Here is a 17,710-nt window from a genome sequence, read left to right as displayed (position 1 = left end):
AGAGGGAACATTGCTCCACCCTCTTTGCAGGAACAATGGCCTGGATTTTCCTACTGCTTTCCCTCCCAGACAATAATTATGCCCTGAGACTATTTTCCTCTCACCAAACGTCCACCTCCTTCCCCAGATATCTGGAATCAGATAACTGGCCTTCCAGACTGCCTCCTTCAGCCTTGTTACGCATTGTAAATACAATATGTCACACAACAACATTGTTACACAACCTTGTTACACATTGTAGATACAACACGTCACACCAGGTCTCATTCTATTCTATTCTAGTGGTGCAGGGGGAGCACATTATAGCTAAAGTGGTATCATGATACCTGTTTAAAAGGCTTACCATTCTAAGCCCCGTAAAATCTAGGTGCTTAGTTAGATTCCTTTGAAATTTGGAGTGCCTCAGGAGAGTGCAAGGTAAGGTCAGAGATCCACATTTGGAGTTATTTGAGCAAGGGGTTCTGGAGATTTAAGCCTTGAAACAAATAGTCATCTTAAAAAGTTTCTAGGTGGGTTTTTTAAAAAAACAAAAGCTAAAGATCAAACTATTTATTAGTGGGTCAAATAGTTTCAATCTCTTGAATTTTACACAAGGTAATGCATGGCACCCACTAAATATTTGAGGGACCCTAAGGAAGAATGGTATTTGAGAAAATGTATGTTTTTACACTGTGCATGCACCAACACAGAAAAACAGCTAGAGGGTTTCCATTCCAACCATTTTATAAGCTTTCAACTCAACTCCTGTGAGTGCTCTAAAATCTAAATGGTTACTCAGATTTTTTTAAATTTGGTGTGAGCGGTAGCACTGAATCATATTTTGGGCCATTTGACCTAAGGGCTCCCCAGTTACAGGCCCCTCTCAAAAAACTGGTTTCCTTCTGCTACCTTGTACTGTTAGAGATACTGAAGACCAGGGCCACCCAGAGGGGGGGCAAGTGGGGCAATTTGCCCCAGACCCTGGGTCCCACAGAGGCCCCTCACAAGACTTTCAGGGCTCCAGGAACGGGGTGCTTCACTCACTCTGGGGGGCCTGGAAAACTTCTTCCACTCTGGAGCTTCAGCGGCAATTCAGTGGTGGGGGGTCCTTCCACTCTGGGACCTGCCGCCGAAGTGCCCCGAAGACCCTGAAGTGCCAGGGCTCCCCACCGCTGAAGATTCCAGGCCACTTGAATCCTCTGGGTGGCCCTGCTGAAGGCTGTATGAACTGCAGACCTCCTACTGGCTGTGAATTCACCCTACAGATAACATATTGCCTTATACATCAAAAATGTATACACTTGGACTGAGGCTAAGATGGAAATAGGAGACAGATGTGTTGCAAGTCTCTGGATAAGGAGAAAAGGGGTACAAAACAAGGGTAGTGCCAGGGTCAGGGTCTACTACAGACTACTAACCGGGAAGAAGAGATGGATGAGGCTTTTTTTTTAAACAAAATAATCCAAAGTACAAGTGTTCATGGTGATGGGGGACTTAAAACTACGCAGACATCTGTTGGGAAAATAACACAGCAAGGCACAGATTATCCAATAAGTTCTTGGAATGTCTTGGAGACAATATTTTTATTTTAGAAGATGGAGAAAGCTATTGGGGGAGGGACTGTTCTAGATTGGATTTTGACAAATAGGGACGAACTGGTTGAGAATTTAAAAGTGGAAAGCAGCTGAGGTGAGAGTGATCATGAAATGACAGAGTTCATGATTCTAAGGAATGGTAGCAGGGAAAACAGCCAAATAAAGACAATGGATTTCAATCAGCCAAACTTTAGAAAACTCAGAGAGTTGGTAGATAAGATCCAATGGGAAGCAGTCTAAGGGGGGGAAACATTTCAAGAGAGGTGGCAGTTTTTCAAAGAGGAATTATTAAGGGCACAAGAGCAAACTATCCCACCGCGTAGGAAAGGTAGGAAGTCTGGCAAGAAACCACCCTGTCTTAACCAGGTTTTTTTAAATGATTTGAAACATACAAAAAGAATCCTACAAAAAGTGGAAACTAGGTCAAATTACAAAGGACAAATATAAACAAATAACACAAGTCTGTAGGAACAAAATTAGAAAGGCCAAGGCACAAATAGAGATTAAACTAGCTAGAGACATAAAGAAGAAAACATTCTACAAATACATTAGAAGCAAGAGGAAGACCAAGGACATGGTAGCCCCATTACTCAATTTGGGGGGGAAACAATGACTGAAAATGTGGAAATAGCAGAAGTGCTAAATGACTTGTTTGTCTCAGTTTTCACCAAGTTTAGTTACAATTGGATGTCTAACATAGTTAATGCCAGTGAAAATGAGGTAGGATCAGAGGCTGAGATACGGAAAGGCCTGATGAAATACATCTTAGATTGCTCAAGGAGCTGACTGAGGGCTTGGCTACACTTGAGAGTTGCAGAGCTGGTGGTGGCTTTACAGCGGTGCAACTCACTCACCGTTCAGACTGACAAGGCACATACAGCACTGTATGTCCCTGGCTACAGCGCTGCTTGTACTCCACCTCGACAAGAGGAATAAAGACTATAGTGCTGCTGATGCAGCGCTGCCCCGCCAGTGTGGCCACCAAAAGCGCTGTTATTGGCCTCCAGAAATATTCGGAAGTATCCCAGAATGCCTGTTCTAGCCATTCTGCTCATCAGTTCGAACTCTACTGCCCTGGCCTCAGGTGACCAACCATCAGACCCGCCCTTTAAATTCCCCGGGAATCTTAAAAATCCCCTTCCTGTTTGCTCAGCCAGGTGTGGAGTGCAATCAGTGAATCTTTCCAGGTGACTATGCCTCCACGCGGCAAACAAGCCCCAGCTTGGAGCAATGGCGAGTTGCTGAACCGCATCAGCGTTTGGAGGGAGGAAGCTGTGCAGTCCCAGCTGCGCTCCAGCTGTAGGATTTACGATACCTATGGGCAGATATCAAAGGCGATGATGGAAAGAGGCCATGATCGGGACGCGCTGCAGTGCAGGGTTAAAATGAAGGAACTGCGGAGTGCCTACTGCAAAGCCCGCAAGGGAAACCGCCACTCCTGCACTGCCCCCATGACCTGCCATTTTTAGAAAGAGCTGGACGTGATACTTGGGGGTGACCTCACCTCCACTCCGAAGACCACCATGGATACTTCGGGGGGGGGAGGAGGAGGAGGAGGAAAGCAAGAGTGAGGGTACTGGGGTGGGGGGAGACACCCCGGAGTCCCAGGAGGCATGCAGCCAGGAGCTTTTCTCAAGCCAGGAGGAAGGTAGCCAGTCGCAGCAGCCAGTACTTGGTGAAGGACAAGCAGAGGAGCGGGTTCCCGGTAAGCGGCTTTTATTTTCAGGATGGAAATTTTTTGGGAGAGGAGGGAGGTTAGGGCTGCATGCTTGCATGCCTAGATGTGGAATAGCGCATTGATGTGGTCTATCATGTCGCGGTAATCAGCCTCGGTAATCTCTTCAAAGGTCTCATCCAGAGCGTGGGCAATGCGCTTGAGCAGGTTTATTGGGAAAGCAACTGTGGTCCTTGTCCCAGTCAGGCTAACGCATCCATGCCACTGTGCTGCAAGGGTTGGGGGGACCATTGCTGCACACAGGCAAGCTGCATAGGGGCCAGGGTGGAATCCACATTGCAGTGAAGACCCTCCCTTGCTTCCCAGGTGACCCGCAGCAGTGAGATATCTCCCAGGATTAACTCCTGCGGAAAATGTTGGGAGAGTGTTCAGTGTGGGTGCTCCCTGCAGCTGTTTGCTCTCCCCAATGCACAGAAACCCAGAGGACAGTACAGCCCTGAAAAAATCAGTCCCCCTTACTCACCATTTAGGGGCTCCTCTGGGTTATGCGCCCTCTCTTTGGGATGGGAAAATTATGCTATTGTGAAGACTGTATATGCCCTCCTTAAGTGCAGGGGAATTACTCAGTCCGGTATAAACAATGCTGCCTCTGTTAAGTGTTGCATTTTGCCTTTACAGATGCAACCTTGAGACCTCGGCTGTCCGTTTTATCACCGTCTGAGAGACACAAAACCTCCGGAAAAGACCATGAAGAAATAAAGACGACATGTTGCATGAAGTGATGCACCAATCTCTCACAGAGAATCAAAAAGTGCAGGAGTGGAGGGAGAGGGAAAGCAGGATCCGCAAGAAAAACGCAGCTCACAGGAAGCAAAGCACGGAGCGGCTGATAAGCATCCTGGCGCACCAAGCAGACTCTATCCAGGCGCTCATAGCCATGCAGGCGGAGCACTACCACCTCTGCCCCTCCCTGCACCCCTTGTCCCAAAGCTCTTTCCCTTGTGCCCCATGTCAGCTCCAAAGCCCCTTCCCCAACATCCGGGTTCTTACCACCACCAGCTGCCTCCAACACCTGTACGTTCACCAACCAGCCCTGAGAACTACGACCTTTACCCTCTGCACTCAACCCCCATCACCATGCAGTATAGCCATCCTGAAGTGCAGCAGTCATTGCACAGCACTCCAGACAGGACATATACAAATCTGTGACTGTACAGTTCCTCACCGCACCCCCTTGCCCTTTCAGATTCCAAAAAAGTTGCGTATCTTTCAATAAAGTAATTTCCTTTTCAATAAATGAAGTTTTGGCCTTGAAAACCGTCTTTATTATTGCATAAAGTTAAAGACACCTTAGCCCAGGAAAGAAACAGGCACTCCAAATCAGCTTAGCAAACACAGATTCCTACTAACATTGTAACCGCTGCCCTTCACTGCCGTGCACGGCACCAAACATTATTGTTGGTTTTCAGCCTAAAATTCCTCCCTCAAGGTATCCCTAATCCTTGCAGCCCTATGCTGGGCCTCTCTAGTAGCTCTGCTCTCTGGCTGTGTAAATTCAGCCTCCAGGTGTTGAACCTTGGAGGTCCATGCCTGACTGAATCTTTCACTTTTCCCTTCACAAATATTATGGAGGGTACAGCATACGGATATAACTGTGGGGATGCTGCTTTCCCCCAAGTCCAGCTTCCCATACAGAGATCGCCGGTGGCCCTTTAAATGGCCAAAAGCACACTCCACAGTCATTCGGCAATGGCTCAACCTGTAGTTGAACCGTTCTTTGCTGTTGTCAAGGCTCCCTGTGTACGGTTTCATGAGTCACGGCATTAACGGGTAAGTGGGCTTTCCCAGGATCACAATGGGCATTTCAACATCCCCAACTGTGATCTCCGCTCTGCAAAAAAAGTCCTGGTCTTCAGCTTCCTGAACAGGCCAGTGTTCCGAAAGTTGCATGCATCATGCACCTTTCCGGGCCAGCCTGCGTTAATGTCAATGAAATGCCCATGGTAATCCATAAGCACCTGGAGAACCATAGAGAAATAGCCCTTCCAATTAATGTACTCGGATGCTAGGTGGAGTGGTGCCAGAATAGGAATTTGCGTCCCATCTATCGCCCCTCCACAGTTAGGGAAACCCATTTGGGCAAAGTCATCCACAATGTCCTGTCATAAACAGATAGTTAAGGGTTAATGTCTCTTTTACCTGTAATGGGTTAACAAGCTCAGTGAACCTGGCTGACACCTGACCAAAGGACCAATCGGGAGACAAGATACTTTCAAATCTTTGTGGAGGGAAGCTTTTGTTTTGTGCTTTTTGTCCTGTTCTTTGTTCTCTCTTGGGATTAAGAGAAGCCAGTCATGTAACCAGATTTCTCCAATCTTACTGAAATAGACTCTCACGTTCCAGATAGTAAGTAATAGATAGAAAGTGGATTAGATTTGTTTGTTTTCTTTATTTGCAAATGTGTATTTTGCTGGAAGGATATTTCACCTCTGTTTGCTGTAACTTATACTTAGGCTGGGAGGGGGAATCCCTCTGGTCTAGGTGAAGCTGAGACCCTGTAACATTTTTCCATCTTGATTTTACAGAGATAATTTTTACTTTTTTATTTCTTTAATTAAAAGCTTTTCTTTTAAGAACCTGATTGATTTTTTTTTATTCTTGTGTGAGACCCCAGGGAACGGGGTCTGGACTCACCAGGGATTGGTGGGGGGAAAGGAGAGAAGGGGGAGGGAAAGGTTAATTTCCCTCTGTGTTAGGATCACTGTGTCTCTCTCAGGGAGAGTCTGGGAGGGGGAGAGAAGGGGAGAAAGGTGAATTTCCTCTGTTTTAAGATTCAAGGAGGTTGAATCACAGTGATCTCCAGTGTAACCCAGGGAGGGGCAAATCTGGGAGGAAGAAAGGAGGGAGGGAATGGTTTATTTCCCTTTGTTTTGAGACCCAGGGAGTTTGGGTCTTGAGTCCCCCAGGGAAGATTTTGGGGGACTGGGAGTGTACTCAAACATTATATTTTGGGTTGGTGGCAGCATGATAAGATCTAAACTGGAATTAAGCTTAGAAGGGAATAGGCAGGTCCCCACTTTCTGGACGCTAAAGTTCAAAGTGGGACAGAGACCCTGACAGTCCTGCACATTCCCCAGAGTTACGGTTCCTCTTAGCAGGATGAGATTAATGGCCCTGCAAATTCGCATCAACACAATTCCAACAGTCGACTTTCCCTCTCCAAACTGGTTCCCCACCAATCAGTAGCTGTCTGGAGTTGCCAGCTTCCAGATTGCAATAACCACCCACTTCTCCACTGGCAGGGCAGCTCTCAATCTCGTGTCCTTGCGCCGCAGGGTGGGGGCGAGCTCAGCACACAGTCCCATGAAAGTGGCTTTTCTCATCCGAAAGTTCTGCAGCCACTGCTAGTCATCCCAGACTTCCATGACGATGTGATCCCACCACTCAGTGCTTGTTTCCCGACCCCAAAAGCGGCGTTCCACAGTGCTGAGCATGTCTGTGAATGCCACAAGCAATTTTATGTCGCACGCATTACGCGACTCACTATCAGCATCAGACTCCTCACTGTCACTTTGGATCTTAAGGAATAGCTCTACTGCCAAACATGATGTGCTGGCGAGACTCGTCAGCATACTCTTCAGCAGTTTGGGCTCCATTTCCCGCAGACCGAAACAGAACACAGATCGCGCTGCACAGAAACTATTGAAAAATGGCACCAAATGTGGACGGAAACATAGGGATTGCTGGGATGTGAAGCGATGCATCACGGGGCGTTGGGACAGGAACCAGAATGACCCCGCCCCCCCTGCCTCCTTCCCACAACCCACAACGCCAGAATGGGAAGAGGTGCTCTGTGGGATAGCTGCCCATAATGTACCACTCCCAACACCGCTGCAAATGCTGCAAATGTGGCCACACTGCAGCGCTTTCCCTACATAGCTGTACAAAGACAGGTTTAACTCCCAGCGCTGTACAGCTGCAAGTGTAGCCAAACCCTGAGGAGATATCTGAGCCTTTAGAGATTGAAAAGTCATGGAAGATGGGAGAGATTCCAGGGGACTGGAAAAGGGCAAATACAGTGCCAAGCTATAAAAAGGGAAATAAGAACAATCCAGAGAATTACAGTCATCTTAACTTCAGTACCTGGAAAGATAATGGAGCAAATACATAAGCAATCAATTTGTAAAAACCTAGAAGATAAGGTGATAAGTAACAGCCACCATGGATTTCTCAAGAACAAATGTGTCAAACCAACCAGATAGCTTTTTGACAGGGTAACAAGCCTTGAGAATGAGGAGGGGGCAGGGGAGCGGTAGATGTGGTATATGTTGACTTTAGTCAGGCTTTTGGTACTGTCTCACATGACTTTCTCATAAACAAATTAGGGAAATGCAGACTAGATGGAGCTACTATGAGGTGGGTGCATAACTGGTCGGAAAACAGTTCCCAGAGAATAATTCATCAGTCAAGCTGGAAGGGCATATTAAATGGGGTCCCGCAGGGATCAGTTCTGGGTCTGGTTCTGTTCCATATCTTCATCAGTGATTTAGATAATGGCATAGAGAGTGCACTTATAAAGTTTGCGGATGATACCAAACTGGGAGGAGTTGCAAGTGCTTTGGAGGATATGATTAAAAATCAACATGATCTTAGGAAGGAACCATCAATTGCACACATACAAAATGGGGAATGACTGTCTAGGAAGGAGCACTGAAGAAAGGGATCTAGAGGTCATAGTGGACCACAAGCTACATATGAGTCAACAGTGCAACACTGTTGCAAAAAAAGCAAACATCATTCTGGGCTGTATTAGCAGGAGTGTTGTAAGTAAGACACGAGAAGTAATTCTTCTGCTCTACTCCACAAAGATTAGGCCTCAAGTGGAGTATTGTGTCCAGTTCTGGGCACCATATTTCAGGAAAGATGTACACAAATTGGAGAAAGTCTAGAGAAGAGCAACAAAAATGATTAAAGGTCTAGAAAACATGAGCTATGAGGGAAGATTGAAAAAGCTGGATTTGTTTAGTGTGGGGAAGAGAAGACTGAGAGGGGACATGATAACAGTTTTCAAGTACATAAAAGGTCGTTACGAGGAGGAGGGAAGGTGAATTTTTCTCATTAACCTTTGAGGGATAGGACAAGAAGCAATGGGCTTAAATTGCAGCAAAGGCAGTTTAGGTTGGACATTAGGAAAAACTTCCCAACTGTCAGGGTGGTTAATCACAGGAGTAAATTGCTTGTGGGGTTGTGGAAGGTCTAGAGAATACGTAGTCCTGCCATGATTGCAGGGGACTGGACTAGATGACCCCTCAAGGTCCCTTTCAGTCCTTCCATTCTATGATTCTACATCTAAGAATACATTAATCACATGCCCCCACCTAGGACCGAAGGGGTTTTGAGCTGAGTCACTGGAGGCTACAGAGAGTCACAAGTGGTAATTTCATCTGGGGGGAATGTAACGAAAGTATTGGCATGGCGAGATGAGGCATGTGAATGCCTCTTGGTAGGGGAGTGATATTAGAGGTGTAGAAGTAGTGGAAGGGGCTTGGGGCTTCAGCAAGGGGAGGATGTCTGCTCCAGGTCACTCCCTCTGTGTAGCACAGGGTCTGCCTGGAAAAGCCCAGCTAGGGAAGTGGCAGTGGCCCATCCCCTCTGCTCCCTGCCCAGACCTGGCTACCAGGGAGTGGGGCTGAGCAAGCCAGAAACATGCCAGGCAGAAGCACACCAGGAGAAAGACAGAGCCTGCCTCCCCTCCCCCCACCACAGGTACCTCTGGCTGGGAAGGGTTGGGGGGTCACTGGGGAAGGCACCAGGAGAAGGTTCCTTCTGCTCAGTCCAATCTAGGGACATTGCCTGCGTCCTTCTCCTTGCTGAGGTGTCTGTGAGGGTGCAGGAGCTCCAGGGAGACACTGGGGTGCTGTGGGTCTCCTTGGCCTGGCCCAGAAGAATGTTCCCCAATCCTGTGGCCCCAGCCCTGCCCCAAGGAGGTGGGGCTAGAGGGTTCCTCGCCGAGGTGACATGTGGAGTGGTCATGTTCCCCGCACCCCGCACCTCCTGTATCAGCAGGTATGAGTTGTCTCTGCCAGCCACTGCTTCCACCTTCTAGTGGAGGCATACCTAACACACTGACTGCACCTGGCATGTATGCAAATAATTCCTATTGGCTACTGCCAGCTCCAGGAGAACAGAGGGTAGGTGGCATGGACATGTTGTTGAGGTGGCTTTCTGGTTTTGTTCTTTGATAGTGTTTGAGGGAATCCTGTGAGTGAGAGTGAATGGGCTGGAAAAGGAGAATTTGTACATTTCAGCAACTGTGAGGTTGGCAGAGTAAAGGGGTGTGTGTTGCTGGTCATATAGGGGCATTGCTGAAAGAGGGAAGAGCTAAGGTTGCCTAGGTATTTCCTGGTTTTCAGAAGTTTGAGTTTTGCTCAACTCAACCTTTTGCAAGGGGATGACATACCCCCAGGCCGCCTTCACTCTCTGTTAATTATAGTTTGTTGCCATTGAATTCTATATAGGTTTATGGGTCAGCCATATCACCATAGTATCTGAGTGCCTTCCAATTGTGCATTCAGCTAAGTAAGTAACGCGTCATGTGCGGTTCCTTCTTTCTCTCATCTTCATCCTACCGAAGGAAATGGTGTGTGCCTTGTAAGGTTCCGGTAGAGATTTTTAAATACATACACACTGCTCTGTGTTTGAGCAGGCAGGCTGAGGAGAGTGGAGTTGTCGACCACAGTCCTCATGCCAGAGCCTTAGGTAATCTTTTAGATACACTGGGGTTCTGGACTTTGAGCACCTTGTAGATAGGGACCAAGACCTGGAAATTGTTTCAAGGTTCTATGGGAAGCCAGCCAGGCCTTGTGAACTCTTCATTCATTACAACAGACTAAACACATTGCAGACTGACCATGCAGAGTATATTACTTTAAAATAATAAAATCTGACCTGTGCAGTTTCCTCTCTTTCTGCTATTACTTAGTACTAGAGGTGGTTCAAAACCAAATCACCTGATCAAAACACCACTGAAATCTGGAAATGCTGGAATCCAGACCTGGACTTTGCAGCTGACAGCTGTCTTTTAAACGGGCTGAACCAAGGCCTGGATTCAAATGCTCTTGAACTTTTAGGAATGTTGACATCCAAATCCAGATCTGAACTCAGCAACTCAGGCCCATCCCTGTTTCATAATAGCAATGCATTTATTCCTCTGGTTTCTCCAGTAATGCACATCTTTATTTTTCAGCTGTGTAAATGTACTGAAGTCATTCAAATTTCAGACTAGAAAATTAATGAACACAAATGTAATATATTAGTGGGTTATGTGGTATATGTTTTATTTAGTTTGTATTATTTGGGCATAAACAGAAGGCCTCCTAAAGTATCATTTTAAAAATTATTTTTACTCTGTACACAGCTCTTCAGAATGAAAATGCAAATATTAATGAGTGATACTGATACATTGTAAGAGAATACTCCACACATTTACATTCCTGGTCAAGCAGGTGCTTCATTATGAAGAGACGTCTCTGAAAGGTTGTTTTCCCAACTATATAAAGCTGTGTTGTCTATAGAAGATACACAGACAAGAGGAGAGTGCATCTGTCAACCACATCCCAACAGTAAAACGCTGCATGACGAATGTTTATTTCAAAGTCAGAACTTTCTTAAAGAATGGGATACAATGAGGATGTAAAAGATGATGACATCACTAAATCAGGCATAATTGTCCTGGTAATCTTAGCATGTGAGGCTTTTGTTGGGATGTGGATAAATTCTTTCATTGTGACCGTGAATTGTGTTGAACGTGTCAAGCAGAGGTACCTGTCCTCAACTGATAATATCTTGGCTGTCTTGGCATTCTTAAGAGTTTGCTTCTTGGTCAAAACAATGTTACAGACTTTTTGCTCAACAGTTTACCCAGAGATCTATTACCTGAAGTCCGTGTTCCAAGTATTCAGAGCTCTTACCTGGTTTTTTAACTCTTCCAATCAATGGTTCGCTGCCTGCTTGTGTGTATTTTACTGTGTGAAAATTGCAGACTTCAACCACCCCCTCTTCATCTGTCTAAAATTTAAAATCTCCAGGCTGGTGCCATGGTTGCTCCTGGGTTCTGTGCTTTTATCCTTGTTCAGCAGCTTCCCTTTCCTTAATTCTATTTACAAAATAGAGCGTAATGATTTCAATTCCAGTCTCAAAAGACTTTACAAAGTGAAAAATGTCACAGTGGAAACATCTGTGTCTCACATACTTTCTATCTGTGGCATTGGATTTTCCATGGCGTTCACCATATTCATGGTTTCAGCCTTTCTGTTGTTGTTCTCTCTCTGGAGACACACCCGGCAGATGCAAAACAACTCGAGCAGTTTCAGGAGCCCCTGTACGGAGGCCCACATTCAAGCAATGAAAGTGATCATGTCTTTCTTCCTCATCAACATTGTTAACTTCATAGCTTTGCTGATCTTGTTGACAAATATATATGAAGAAACAGCTGCTGCAAGCCTTGCCTGTACAATCATTACAGATGCTTGTCCATCAGTACATTCCATTATCTTGATTCTGAGCAATCCCAAACTGAAAAAAACATTGATTAAAGTTATCCGTTATGCAAAACAGTTTCCCAAGAGAAGTGGTGGAAGTCCCATTGCTTTGAAGCTGGACTGGACAACTCACTAGAAAATATATCACAGAAAACAATTAAGCATTGTCAGGAATTAGACTAAGTGATTTAATAAGGCTTTTCCATGGCTAACTTGTACTTCTTTATGATCCTGTGATTGAAGGCCACTTAATTTTGTTCATCTCATGTACTTAGTATTTCAACATTATCTTGCATTTATGAAGCACCTTTGATCCAATGAAACTTAAATGCTTTTGCTGTGTACAGTCCAGTGCTCTAACTTGTCCAATGTAAGAAAAGTCCAGTTCAGCCTATTACATAAAATTATTTATATAAATCAGCAAAAATTTAAGACAAAAAGAACACCCAAGGACTGTGTTGAGATCATGTCTCATGAACAAGAGCTGTGTAGGACTAGAAATCAACGGACCAAAACAGGTGTCCTGGAAATTTGACCTAAATGGTGGAGAAAATAATGAGAGGATAGGATATTTCACCCGTCACTCCCTTTTGGGGTCCTGAAAAAAGACTTCAGGGGAAGAATCAAGTTAGCTGGCTGGGAATGAGCTTCCCGTTCCTTCCCCACTATCTTCTGGGATCCATTGTGACATCTTTGGACCTTCACTGCCTTGATCCTGAGAGATGTCCAGCCTAGTCCTGGCCAGAAAGAGAAACCCAGATGGCATCAGTACTTCAACCAGCTCCTGCTAAATCCCAAACACCACCTCAAATGTAAGACTTTGCTTCCTGCTGTCACCCATCTCTCCCTTTCACATGCCCTTGTCCTTCCCCCACCTTTTTTTTCTTCTCTTTCCTTTTGACTTTTGTCTAGAAAGAGTCTGGCTGAGCCAGCCAAGACCTTCTCTTCCTACACTCCTGTGGGCCCATGACCACAGCTAAAACGGTGCCCTAAACAGTCTGATGCTGGTACAAGTCTGACAAGCCTTGGAGCAGCTGATCAGATCATGTGCTGGGGGGCTGTGGTTCTCCAGCAGCAAGGCTGCAGGTAAGCAGCAGCACTAGAGACAGAAGCAGCATTTTCTATCTGTGCTGATCTTTTCTTTCACTCTTTGTGTCTGTTGCTCTTGTTTTGTCTTCAGGGAAACAGGATCAGATTTTAGCAACAGTAATGACAACGGCTCCAGCCCATCTCAACTAACATCGCTTTTCCCAAAAGGGGCAGCTACTGCCATCTTTAATACCATCTAAAAGACGATTAGATAGGCCTAATGCCTAAGGGAATGGGAATAAGGGATGTTGGTAAAAAAAAAAAAGCCTCACTTAATACTTTACATTTCATATGCTTTACCTGTTTTTTCTTCTTTTTCTGTGAGACCAGATTTCATGATCCATGATGAGTTTTTCGTGGCCGTGAATTTGGTAGGGTCCTAGTGATACCACTACATAAAGTGCCATAAAAATGCATCCATCTCTGGGTTGCATGGCTATTGATCTTTACATGCCATCAGACTCCAAAAAAAGCTGATTAACTAGAGCCAGCTCCTGAGATGTGCTGGGCAACCCCACAACTCTCCCTGATTTCTATAAATTATGCAGCTGCTCAGCATCAATCAGGAAAAGGGCCTAAGAGACTCAGTGGAAGATAATGTGGTTTATGTTAGATTTCTCTCTTAGAAATTAGACCCACAAACTTGGCTTCACAGATGAGAATACCAAACAATGCTAAAGATACTGGCTCAGATACTGAGTTGTGTCGGCAAAGCACAAAACAAACGCACTAGCCTCGGAAATGTAGCTTTAAGTTACCTTTGCACTCCCCTGGGCTGACTTTGAGCTGACACAGTTCCCTGGCATTGTAGCAGTTGAAGCTCTACTTTAAATTATGCTTGCTGTCTATAGCCCAATGGACTTTATAGCAGCAGCGTCCAGAATGCTGAGACACTTCAACCATTCACCCATTTCCCTGGCCACATGCCTATGCGTTGAAGGGATGGTGCATGTAGTACCAGCAACAATAACTCTGTGCCAGTGGAGGATCCGCCTGCATTGAGAGATCATCCTGTGAATGCATCGAGACCTCATCTGGAATATTGTGTGCAATTCTGGTCTCCCATGTTTAAGAAAGATGAATTCAAACTGAAACAGGTGCAAAGAAGAGCTAGTAAGATGATATGAAGAATGGAAAACTTACCTTATGAAAGGAGACTCAAAGAGCGTGGCTTGTTTAGCCTAACCAAAAGAAGGCTGAGGGGAGATATGACTGCTCTCTATAAATACATCAGAGGGCTAAATACCAGGGAGAGAGCAGGCTTATTTAAGTTAAGCACCAATGTGAACATGTGAACAAATGGATATAAACTGGCCATCAACAAATACAGGCTTGAAATAAGTGAAGGTTTTTAACCTTCGGAGGAGTAAAGTTCTGGAACAGCCTTCCAAGGGGAGCAGTGGGGACAAAAACTTAACTGGCTTCAAGACTGAGCTTGATAAGTTTATGGAGGAGATGATATGATGGGACTGCCTACAATGGCATTGGCCTGATCTGCAACTGTCAGCAGCAAATATCTCCGATGGCAGGTATGGGACACTAGATGGGGAGGGCTCTGAGTTACTACAGAGAATTTTTTCCCAGATGTCTGGCTGCTGGGGGTTGTCCACATGCTCAGGGTCTAACTGATTGCCATGTTTGGGGTCAGGAAGGAATTTCCCCTTGGGTCAGATTGGCAGAGACTCTGGGGTTTTTTCACCCTCGTCTGCAGCTTGGGGCATGGGTCAGTTGCAGGTTTAAACTAATGTAAATGATGGATTCTCTGCAACTTTAAGTCTTTAAACCATGATTTGAGGACTTTAGTAACTCAGTCAGAGGTTACAGGTCTATTACAGGAGTGGTGGGTGAGGTTCTGTGGCCAGCAATGTGCAGGAGGTCAGAGTAGATGATGATGATGGACCCTTCTGGCCTTAAAGTCTATGAGTCTATGAGACTGGATATGGAGACTTGAGCTGCTTTTTGCCAGCAGCTAAGTGCAAAGTGGCCACAACTTAGGTCCATTATCAATCTTTGGAAAAGCATTACCTATTTCTCTTCCTTCTGATTCATACTTCTATTCAATTCCCAGCTCTTCTGCTGGCCTGATGGGGAATCCTGGGCATGTCACTTTCCTCCTTGTGCCTCAGTTTCTCCATCTGTAAAATATGGGTAATGATACTGACCTCTTTTGTAAAGTGCTTTGAGATCTAAGGATGAATTGCACTGAGTAAAAGCTAGTTATTATTATTACTAAATTAATAATATTTTGCTTTAAAATGGCTTTTACTACTGCATGTGCTGTATTTCTTTATAGACTACATGTTATCTGATTAAAGTTCCATTGATTCATAATTTGTGTTAAAGTGTTTTTATCATTATTAACAGTATAGTTATTAGAAGGGTTACTCCAGTCAAGTCATTTACATGTAGAGGTTTACGCAGCACAGGAATACTGGAACAGACTAGTGCTAGCTTGATTAGATGGATCCCTTGCTTCTAGCAGTGGCCTTCATCTCTTCGTCTCTTTTCATATCTCAGCTGAAAAATATCTCTCTTCAATTGCTGTCCCACTCTGCTATTATTTATGGCATTGTGTTATTAACTCTGTAAAGCATTTCAGGATGCTGCTTGTGTACCAAATAAAGATGCATTGTATTGCAATGTAGTTAAGGGATCGCTGAGATCTGTGAACTGTTTGAATATACACACATATATATATATAAATAAAAGGAATAATTTTTGCTCTGAGGAAACTTATGACTCATGGGCCAACAGATCTAAATTGACAATGCTGGACAGAAGTAAAGTTAATAGATTGCAAACTCTTTCAAGTATGGGCTCTCTTTTCTTTTAATTTCAGTGGGTAAAAAACAGCTTAACTTTTTCCTCCTCACTGGAAAACAGGAAGGGGAGAAGAAAGAGTGAGAAAGTGTTCCTAGGGGAGAAAAGGAAAAAAAATATTTTTTTTCAAATTTAAACAAAACAAAGGGTTTTTTGTTTTGAATTTTTCCCATCAAAAATGGAAAATTTGAACCAAAAAATTTTCATCTCTAAAAAAGTTCCAATGGGGAATTTTCCATGAGCTCTAGTGATGACAGATACATTCTCAGAAATGCAATTCAGGTGTACTGACTGAACGGTTTAGCTAATTGTTTGCCTACACTGGCGGTTCATTGTTAAAAATGGTTCAAAAGATCAAATAACTAAAAACTTTTCCAAATGTACTGTGAAAAAACAAAGCAGTACAATACAAAAAGAGACATACATACTCTCCTTCCAGGAAGCAATTCTTATCTGACAACATGTTCACCTTACACAGCTAGTTGCTCTAAAGATATGCTTTTCAGCTAGCAATATTTATACTGTGATTTTACGGGTTACACAGCTTTTTACATGTCACTAAAATCCAGCCCCCCAGCTCATATTCCTTAACTTGTTCTTTTGTTCTGTACTTATTTCTGTTTCAGATACTACATTCCAAGCCAGTTGAGCATAGAGGTACATACCAACTTGTGCAAGGACATATTATTCATGTATCCTGACTTTGACAGGCTTCCTATTTTCTAATACCAAAGCTGACTTAAGTTTTGCAAAATATTGTGGGAGACTTGACATGGGTGAACAGAATTGGGGAGAGAGCATAACACATTGTTAATATAATGTCTCTGCACATACACAAACACGTTGTATTAATACTGTGCACATAATACCTTTTACTGGGGTGTATTCTATGCCTTACATTATGTACTGGCTAACAAGTGTCAGAAATCATCCTACTAGTATGTGATGTATAATTATAAGTACAGTTATTAACTGCCTCTTGTGGCTTTCCAAGTCTTCATAAATACATATATAGTCAACTAGTCTGTCATTCATGAATCATTAAAACAACGAGGAGTCCAGTGGCACCTTAAAGACTAAGGGTATGTCTACACAACCTGCTGGATCAGTGGGTAGTGATCAATCTATCGGGGATCGATGTATCACGTCTTGTCTAGATGTGATACATCAATCCTCGACCGCCCTCCCCGTCGACTCCGGAACTCCACCAGGAGGAGAGGAGGAAGCAGAGTCGACAGGGGAGTGGTGGCCGTCGATCCTGTGCCCCGAGAACATGAAGTAAGTCTATCTAAGTCGATCTAAGATACGTCGACACCCAGCTACGCTATTCTCATAGCTGAAGTTGCATATCTTAGATTGATCCCCTCCCCCAGTGTAGACCTGGCCTAACAGATTTATTTGGGCAAAAGTTTTCGTGGGTAAAAAACCCGCTTCTTTAAAGGCATGGAGTCATGAATCACAGATTCACGAATCATGTTTGATATGACAGTGACTAATAGGGACCAAGCAAGAGAGGACCCCATTGTGCTGGCTGCTGTACAAAATTGCAGACAGTCCCTGCCCCAAAGAGCTTACAACCTAAATAGACAAGACAACACAAGGTGGAGGAAAGGGATAGGAGACACAAGCAGCTTGATGGCAGCCATGTGCTCTTTATTTTAATTTGGAGGAGCAAGTTAGCGAGGAGGGGATTAGCTAAATGGAAAGACAAACCTAGGGAGAGAGGAGGGAACGTCCAGTCAAAACTGTAGTAAACACTCTCTGATGGCATCATCAGTGTCCCTCCTGATCCCTCTTTAAGTTGCTTATGAAGCTGTTCTGCCACTGCTCTGCCAGCCTCAGTGTCCAGCAGTCGGCAGTTTCTGTCTCCAAGGCCAACCCCTGAGGCAGGGGCACAGCTTGGGTCCTAGGGCCCCCAGAGACAGAAAGATCTCCCATGCACACTTCTGGTTCTGGGAGGTGGAGGGAATTCCTGTTTTATCTCTCCCCTGCCAGTGCAGCAGTGGCTGCTT

The 17,710-nt window shown here is 44.7% G+C and overlaps 1 protein-coding gene across 1 annotated transcript; it reads left to right on the top strand.

Moving 5' to 3' along the window:
- The first annotated feature begins 10,614 nt into the window (after positions 1-10,614).
- On the top strand, positions 10,615-12,329 carry LOC116823208 (taste receptor type 2 member 40-like). The gene has a single exon (XM_032777623.2). It carries the CDS (start codon positions 10,924-10,926, stop codon positions 11,923-11,925), a length of 1,002 nt encoding a protein of 333 aa, XP_032633514.1. The 5' UTR covers positions 10,615-10,923; the 3' UTR covers positions 11,926-12,329.
- Positions 12,330-17,710: the final 5,381 nt, after the last annotated feature.

The sequence above is a fragment of the Chelonoidis abingdonii genome, chromosome 3 (genome assembly GCF_003597395.2).
Source record: "Chelonoidis abingdonii isolate Lonesome George chromosome 3, CheloAbing_2.0, whole genome shotgun sequence".
In the NCBI taxonomy this organism is placed as follows: domain Eukaryota; kingdom Metazoa; phylum Chordata; order Testudines; family Testudinidae; genus Chelonoidis; species Chelonoidis abingdonii.
Note: the sequence above shows the minus strand (reverse complement) of the source record. Positions and strands in the feature narration are given on the sequence as shown.